Source organism: Buceros rhinoceros, unplaced genomic scaffold (genome assembly GCF_000710305.1).
Source record: "Buceros rhinoceros silvestris isolate BGI_N320 unplaced genomic scaffold, ASM71030v1 scaffold6742, whole genome shotgun sequence".
Classification (NCBI taxonomy): domain Eukaryota; kingdom Metazoa; phylum Chordata; class Aves; order Bucerotiformes; family Bucerotidae; genus Buceros; species Buceros rhinoceros.
Genome location: NW_010400580.1, coordinates 20,160 through 29,060, shown reverse-complemented (window position 1 = coordinate 29,060; position 8,901 = coordinate 20,160). Strand labels below are relative to the sequence as shown.

The window sequence follows — 8,901 nt, the reverse complement described above, 5'->3', positions numbered from 1 at the left end:
GTTCCTGAATAAAGTGTTTCATCTGTCAAATGAAGTGTTCATAGGCAACTGACCAGAAGCTCGACGCATATGTATAACCTCACATTACACATATTTACAATTTAACCTCTCTTTAACACAGAGAAATAAACCCACCTCAACAGACAGTACTCTATTCTCATCCAAATGTACTAGTTTCACTCCCTGCTGTGCCTATCAGTACATTGCATGGACTGCAGTAAAACCTGACCACCTAGAACTGCAGTCCAGCAACAGTTCTTTGCTAAAAGAAAGGGGAAGAAAAAAACACCATCAGATCCAGGCGCAAAGAGAATGCTCGAAAGAAGAGGTATTTATTACAAAATTAAATTCCAAGTTCTGTTTCATTTTCCACGGTCTCCTGTACAAAATACACGTATAGCTCAGGGGAACGTTCTCCCATCCACACTGTATGGTGCAGTAATTACACCTTAGTTAGAAGACATTCAGTGCACGGACAGATGCATGTGCACACACACACCCGCAGCATTAGGAAGAAAGGTTCAGAATATAGGACAGAACGAGAAAACAATCCCTCTCACTGCTGCTCCAAACTCTTGCTCAGTCAGGGGCAAGTCCTCCAAGGATGGCTCTAAACAGTGCCTCCGGTAAAACACAATGAACTCACTTGGCAAAGTTTTAAGTCCAGTTAAAAGTTTAGCAGGAGTGGTTTCTGTGCTAGTAGGTCCTCTGCCTCAGGTATTATTTGTCACAGTCACAGCCCTTGACATTCAAGTGAAGAGCATAAGGAGGTTTAAAACATAAAGCAATTCACAACCAATCATGCAACCAAGGTCTTAGTACTCTAAAGATGAGAGAGGCAATTTTCAGTCCTGACTGCTTGCAGCCCACAGCCCCCTGAAGAGAGTAAGTGCGCTACAGAGTTGCTGTTCTTATCTTCAGCCTTCCCTAAGGAAAGAGCCTGATGACATTCTAACAGTCCACACATTTTTGCTTTCATGCACACACCTGCCAATGTGTGGGGTCACTTACTGTAAAGGGGGGGAAAGAATATCTTACCTATATCTCCCCACCTGGCGGAAGCACAGGCACTGCTAAGGACATTTTCCCATTGCCAGCAGGATCCTGAGAGGAGGAAACAGTGTTATAATAGTACCTGTGCAGAGTGACAACCCTGAGGGTAAGTCACACAGGCATGGCCCCTGGAAGGGAAGCTACTCAGTAAGCACGGCAATTGAGAATTTCAAGTAAATGCCTGTGTTTCCGTGTTGACAGCTGGGTCACTCTCAAGTCCCTTGAAAACAATTCTCAGAGGAATACAGGAGGGAAGTGTAAAATAATACATTCCTTTACTTTTTCCTGACTGGGTTCTGGTTTTACGCTCAGTGCACATGACAGGTTTTTATAGACTCAGGATACTATGAAGTGTCCTGTCCTACCCCTTGTTCAGGTACCCATAAGAAATGGATTCATAGCCTAAAAATTGGAGGAGAAAGACAGACATGTCCTGCACTTCGGGCACTCTTGAAGTGGAAGGAGGGAGGGAGATTTAAAAAGGTACATCCTGTCAATGCCCTCTGCGAATCCATAAGCCCTTCCAATCAAAACGCGAAAAGAAAACTCTGCAGATGAGATATGGTGGTGTCTCTCCCACTCACAGGGCTATGAACAATGGTGGTAAGCAGTGCATGACATAAAGTCCTCCACCTACACCAAGGGCGACGTTGGCAGAGGAATCTTCATACAAATCCTCCTCACAGTCACACCTGTGTCTTACAGCACGAGTAGTCCAGCTCCTGGAAACAGGCCAGTCCCTGCTGCTGGGACAGGCACGTGCACATTGGTGTCCTGAAGTCCCGGTTAACAGAAACCTTTTAAGAAGGATGAATTATCTAGGCTGAAGCTAGATGAGCCTAGAGGCTTTCAATCTATCCTTCAAAGAATGAAGGGGTGAAAATAGACTTTACACATAAGAAGAGGAATTTGGAGTAGGGACTGTGGCAGCCTGCAGCTTTCTGTGATTTGAATCCATGGATATAGTTTGATGAAATGCTTTGCAGTGATAAAAGGAGCCCTGTCAAACAAAGTTCAAAGTGAGCAGCTGCCCCAGAGAACAGCATCTTCTGGCCTCAGGAAGCACTGTTAGCTATCTTCCATGGGACTGGGGAAGAGGGCTAACAGGCAGTCCTCAAAATGAACCTGACCTCATTCCGTAAGCACAAATGGGAACACTGAACTGAAGCAGCCCAAATTCCATTCACGAAGCAAAGACTGCCCAATGAATCACCGTTATTGTATTTTACTCACCTCACAAAATACTCGTTACTACTATGTTCCAGCTGCGGCCTGACAGGTTTTGTTTTGAGAAGCAAATAGTGAAGGTCAAATCCTAACGTAACTTTTCAATATTTTTCTCATGAAAGAAAACAGAGCAACATCAATTTACACTTACTTGAAAACTCAACCCTTGGAGTCCAGTGGGTGCAGAGTAAATGTCTGCCCTCTGGTCTTCAAATGTAGACCTACTAATATTTTTAACTCCAGACCAGATTTAAAAAAAAAAAAAAAAAAAAATCTGCTGGAGGTTGCTTCCTCTTGTGAAATAGCTAGATTTTTGCCTGTACTGAAATAGAAGCTGGGCTTGTGCACAGGAGGGTAGGAGGGGAGCATGATATTTCGTACCTTCAGCTGGTCAAAAGCCCACCCAAAAAATTATCAGCCATAAAGGACAGAGGGACCCTGGCCAAGGAACACACTGGCTCATCTTCCTCAGGCAGCTCCTACAAAGCTGACTCCTTCGTAATAACTGAAGTAATCAAGGTTATGCTTTCCCATGGATTCAATTTTATGACTAAAGAGTGTTAGAAACTGTCACTCCAAAACACAAGTTTTAGGGGTTTTTGTTGTTAGTGTTAAGGGCAAGTGTGTGATTGTATGTGCTGGGGAAAACCCTATACTTTAAATCATGGCTTTTACCAACTCTTCTGTCAAATCCTCCCCGTGGCAATGGGACTACCTTAGGGAAAGCTCGCATTCAGGAGAGCACGGCATCACTGCACTGTCTGCCTGCCATGTTGTCAACAGTTAACAAATTCACAGTTGCTGCCAGATCAAGCAGGATCTGGAGGAGTTTGCAGCCTTCTCCGTCGCCCTTCTTACCTATATATCACTTCTGTGTGCCCCTGGCTCATGCAGGTGGAAGCACTTCCTGCAGTAAGCAAGTGGAAAAGCATCATCAAACCCAGCAGCTAATTAGCGCAGTGACTTCCTACCACGTATTACCAGAAGGCGACTATCTCAAAACCTTTAGGATCACAAGCATAGGTCTTCATCATCTGAACTAGTCTCCACAGGAGTCAGCTTCTAAAGTGAGATGTGACACACCAAGCCAGAGCCTCACAATAGCCAGCAGCTGCCTTACTGCACAATGCTATGGAGGTCTACTAAAGACGAGTGAAAGCAAGTCTGACTGGAGTCTCAGTCCCCCCCACAGAACATCTACGCTAGTACAGCCCTTTTGTGCTGTAGGAAAAACACTAGAATTCAAGGTTTGGTATGAGAAACGAATGCACAATTCATGTTTAAAGACAGAGACACTCATCTGCTGCTCTCCCTGTACCTGTAATTTCGTTGCAGGGTTGAGAAGCAGAGAAAGAACTTTGAAATGAAAGGCTTGAGTTCCTTGAAACATACACAAAAAGTTTTGCAAATATTATTTCTTGAGACAGGAACACAGCTGGGGTCTAAGTGCCATTCATGCTGAATGCTTCAAGGTAGTAAGCTTGAACAGCGACAAGAAACTGAATTTGGGTGAGGAGCAGGAGATGGAATAAAAGGAACATTTACAAACACAGACCTAACCTCAGAAAAAGGCACCTGATAAACAGCATTCTGCTTTCTTGAAAGGAGTGGATTCAACATCCAGTGGCTGACTCTTAGCAGACAAAGAACTTTTACGTGGCCCCAGATTTTCTTCAATACAGTAACGTGATGGTCAGCCATCTATGAAAAGGAACTTGCTGGAATAGACTGCACAGATACCACGGATCTCACACTCATTAAGATGAAGCTTTCCCCCTAAAAGCACAGGTCCTGGCACTGGAATAGCTGGGATCAAAACAAGTCAGACAACTGTCTGTAAAATTTCCAAGCCATCATTTCAGTCTCTAGTACACCAAGAAACCAGTCTTCACAGCATACTGGGGAAAATAAATTCACCTGCTATTTCCACTGTAATTTCCTTAGCAGTTTCAGACAGAACTGCAAAGAAGCTATGAAGTGTTGACTCCTAGTGCAGGCCTGCTAGGTGACCATTCTAAATGATTAAAGGTGACCAGAAAGCAAGGCAGCACACAAGGATGAACAATCTCCATCTCCTCTGTCTGCAGAGGGCGTGGGAGACAGGCAAGGCACGGCGGCTCAGGAGATTTCAAGCAGACCCCTTTCAGTCAAATTCTGAAAATTCAGGGTCAGAACCAAAACAAAAAAACCCCCACAGCTAGCCAGGGCAGGGTAGAACAGAAGTCCCCAGATACATGAATCTTCCAAAAACCTCGCCATAAGAAAAGTTGTTAATCGTGATAAAAGTCCTAATGTCTCAGACATTGTCTGGCTCTCAAACTGCAATGATGCTTAGATTACCAGAAGGAACACGCATACACGTGAACATACAAGTGCACCCAGCCTCCAAGTTGTACTGGGCTGCCTGCTGGAATGCCACTGCTGTTTGACTGACATATATTGCTCAGAAGAATTGAGATTTAAGCAGCCAGTTGTCCAAGAATATAATCTAAGGATTCAGGACATGAGTCTTTTCAAGCGGACCTTCTCATGGTCATCCTCTGCATCTTCCATTGCAGGCCGTGCAAACAAATGCCACCAGCAACAGTGCTGCTATACCTAGACTTCTCCAGAGAGAGCATTTTACAGTCACAGTATCCAAAGCACCAGAATTAGCCTGACACGCAGCAGATCTCATGCTGCTTCTCATCTGCTGTTCCCAGGCTCCCTTTGCTGGCTCTAGAACTCCCAGGAGTCCATCCACCGGAGCCCTGCCATGGGGCTGCTAGGGTCAGAGGCCATGGGTCCTATCATCCCATAGGACAGAGGATGGAAGAGGTAGAAGCTGTGGAAAGAAACCAAATGCTCATCAGGGACTGCACAGTTTTCCGTCTCAAGAACATTGCAGCAGATTAGTCCACAGAGATGTCCTATGGGATCTTTGATTTCGGGCTTAGCTAAGCTCTGCAGGGACCTTCTAATCTCTGCTGCACGCAATATATAGATAGCACAGTTTTATCACAGGTGGTGTTTTCCCTTAGCAACAGCTTTGGGGAAAAGCCAGCTGAAAAAACCTGCAGCAATGAAGAATTTGCCTGTTTTTGAGGGATGCAGCACCATCTAACTTAGGACTAGAATCAGAAACCACTGAGCTGGAACACTGGAAGAGTGTTCACACTGACTGCTGAGACAAAAGAAAGATTGCCTGCAATGAAAAGGTGTTTTATAACGCACCATTGGGACATAGATGCTGAATCTAATCAAATCTGAGGGTTTAGGATTGCGCTTGATGATGTCTGGTAAGTTTAGCAGAGAAGAGAGGCAGAGAATAAGGATACTTAACAGGCACTAAGGTCTCCATTGAGACAGTGGCTGTCACACATTCTGGAAAAGTTCAGCTTTCAGCACTCACCTGTAAATGATGAGCAGAACCAGTGCCAGGAACCCCGCTCTATATACTTTTCTGGCTGTAGTGCTGGGTGACAAGAACGCAGCACAGAACTTCAGTAGTGTGTCCCAGGTGATTCCTAGAAGGAGAAAGAGGTAGAAGTCAGGATCAATGCAGAGCACAAAGTTACTACATTCAGTCACAGACAGCTGACAAAGCTCTGTCACCACCAGGAAACCTTGTCAAACTTTAATTTATCTTGGTAACCTTCAGAAGTACAGAGACTGTTTTGTATCAGCAGAAGGTTCTTTTTTCCCATCTTTCCATTTAAATAAATGCAAAAGAGATTTGGGCCCCAGCATCCTACGTTGGTACAAAATCACAGGAAAGACTACCAAAATCGAATTTTAAACAGACAGTACAGAAAAGTGGGAGCAGCAAACAAAGGGAGTTAACTGGCATAAAAGCACATGTAAGAACAGAGAAGAGGAATCACATCTCTAAATTTAAGTGCCCCAAGCACCAAACCTGACTGCCTCTTCAGGGTGGTAGCAAAAAAAAAAAAAAACTTGCCATTGCAAGCTGCTTTGTGAAAAACATTTTGAATTAGTCAATTTTTCAATTTGCACTTTGCACAAGCAATCAGACAACCTTTTTTTTTGAAAAAAAAAAAAAAACTTGCCATTGCAAGCTGCTTTGTGAAAAACATTTTGAATTAGTCAATTTTTCAATTTGCACTTTGCACAAGCAATCAGACAACCTTTTTTTTTGAAAAAAAAAAAAAAAAAAAAGAAACCTGAAGATGGAAAACATTCCATCTTCTCCCAGACTCCAGTATTTACCTGTCAACATGCTGGAAAAAAGCATGGCAGGGAAGTAGTGGTGAAAGTAGAGAACTCGTCCCATCATAAAAAAAGGGAAGTAATGAAGGAGCCAGCCGAGCAGGACCTGCCCTCCACCATGTAGTATGACTCTGGACAGTTCTGGAACGCAAATAAACAGACCCCAGCAGAGAAAAACTCAACTACAGTTCCCATTTGCAAGCCTTATTACAGTAAGTAAACTCAACAGGAACAATCTTTGCAGGAAGTCAGGTACTGGTCTGAAATTGCTTCAAGCCTCTGCAGCATCCTAGCTGCATTCTTCCACCCTGCCGGCCTTTCCTGGAAATGAAAGTTGCCTAGCTTTCAGAGCCTGGGGAAAGGACTGAGAGCTCTGGTGTCTGCATGCAGCTGAGTCAATAACTCACTGTGTAACTGAATAGTTTCACATCACCTTCTAGAACTCACTTCCCATAAAGAGATCTACAAAATTATGTAAACTGGAATGGTCAAAGTCCGATGGATTTATTAGGGTTTGTGAAAAGCTCTACAACGTTTGCATTGGACAAAATAAAGGATCATTTCATCTCTTGCATTCACCATTTGCTTTTCATAAATACCAGGAAACATTTCTCATTTCAAAACACCATGAATACTACAGTAGTACAGTAACACATGCAGAGCTTGAGAGCAACTGTTCTGTCTCCATTAAGGACAATACAGGCAGCTTCTTGCAGTATTTTTCTTGAAGATCTGTTCACTGTTCAGTTATTTGAAATATGAAGTTCCCACTCTTTTCCTTGTGGACACTGCTTGATAACCTAAGCTCAGTGATTTCCTACTCTTGGCACACAAAGTCCTACCATCCACACACTTTTAAGATGCCTGCAAGAGACATTAGTGTAAAGGAAGCCCATCAGCAGTAACCTATGCGGGATAAGTAACTCTACTAGCAAAACACACCTTGGAAGCCTGCAAAGCAGAACAAGCTAAAAACCATGGGACCAGCACATCTCTGCACTGGGAAGGTTTCCTTGACATGTTTTATCACCTTCTACTGTGATGTCCAGATCAAAAATCATCTTTCCAAGAGATACAGGTCTGCCACTTGTGAGCTGCGGTAACCAATGGAACTGACAGCAGTCACGGCCAGTATCTTGACTCTTGAGCAGTTTCATAAGCAACTCCCATGATAGGCTGGGTGATCGCCTGCAGAGCAGGGCTGGCACGTGAGCTACTGACTAATCCAAGCCCTTGTATCCTGCCAGAAAAAAAGGCAGGAAAAGCCTACTGAGACTCGTATCATTGGATTGCCTTAAGATGCCAGTCCAGCTCTGCCAGCTCTATGTTCTCCAGCAAAGGATTGGTAATTTGAGGAGCCACTGATCACACCTCCTGCCTGTGAGTCACTTCCAGAGTTCATCTCTTTGGCTAACTGGATGTCTCAGAACCCTTGATGACTTGAGAATTTTTGATCAAGTCTTACAGGCTTCAGAAATTTGGCAACTCATCAGGAATAGTCTGCCATGCAAAAAGTGAGATTTATTCATCAGAATGATTATTTCTCATCTGGGACACTTCGTTAACAGTCACATCATTCAGTGCTACACTTTCAAAGCTCTACACAGCTTAGTGTTTTGTACATACAGCTGCCTTAAGAGTGTTTCATTTAAACTCCACGTTTTTAAACACAATATAAAAAATATTTTTTTAATACAGGAGCCCCAAGATGAGCTTCTCTATATCAGGAAACCAGGATCTTATAACAGGGATTCTATAGTGCAGGAGAGATAGGAAGACTGACCTCACCTTTGAGTTCAGATGTCAGTTGGACACCTCTCTTCAGGGTAACTGCAGTGGAAGCCGCTATCAGAAGATATAACCCAAGAGTGACCAGATTTAGCCACCAAATCACCTATGTAGGAAAAAAAAGAAAGATTTGGGACTTTAGGTGCAGGTGAGAGGAAATTAAAAGGTACATGCGAGCATAAGAGTACAATGAGAGATACAGTCCAAAAGGAGGAGGAGGAAGAGAATCATTGTCACTGGCAGAGGCAAGACTAAGCTAAAATTTGCTGAAGACATTGGCTTGGAACTTCCCACTCCAACTTACCGGGTTCCCCAGCAAATAAACCCGATAATCAGTCTCATTGACACCAGAAAAACGCAGGCCCTGAGGAAACAAACCAGAAGGGTGTAAAACAGGTTTCCATCAGTCCAGTTTATATTCTGCACAGTGTCAAAGGTGAGACAAATTCTCATCCATGCAGCTCAGGTGCCACAAGATACGGCTGACTATCTTCAATGCAATTAAGAGATTTCTTGAAAACAGAATGGAAGACGGATTGATCAACATACCTGGTAGTTGATGGGCCAGTGCCAAGGTTTGGATGTAACTTCATTGTCCTTTGGTTTGAGACCACTGTTTCCCTA

The 8,901-nt window shown here is 43.7% G+C and overlaps 1 protein-coding gene across 1 annotated transcript in view; it reads right to left on the bottom strand.

Annotated features, from left to right (window-relative positions):
• Positions 1-4,943: 4,943 nt before the first annotated feature.
• Positions 4,944-8,901, bottom strand: part of POMT2 (protein-O-mannosyltransferase 2) — a 23,747-nt gene continuing 19,789 nt past the window's right edge. Inside the window, exons 15-20 of the mRNA XM_010131916.1 lie at positions 8,827-8,898; positions 8,582-8,641; positions 8,278-8,383; positions 6,490-6,630; positions 5,672-5,786; positions 4,944-5,104 (exon numbers count right to left, since the gene is read on the bottom strand). Of these exons, the coding sequence (XP_010130218.1) occupies positions 4,999-5,104; positions 5,672-5,786; positions 6,490-6,630; positions 8,278-8,383; positions 8,582-8,641; positions 8,827-8,898 (600 nt within the window). The 3' untranslated portion in view covers positions 4,944-4,998. The remainder of the gene's footprint in view (positions 5,105-5,671; positions 5,787-6,489; positions 6,631-8,277; positions 8,384-8,581; positions 8,642-8,826; positions 8,899-8,901) is intronic.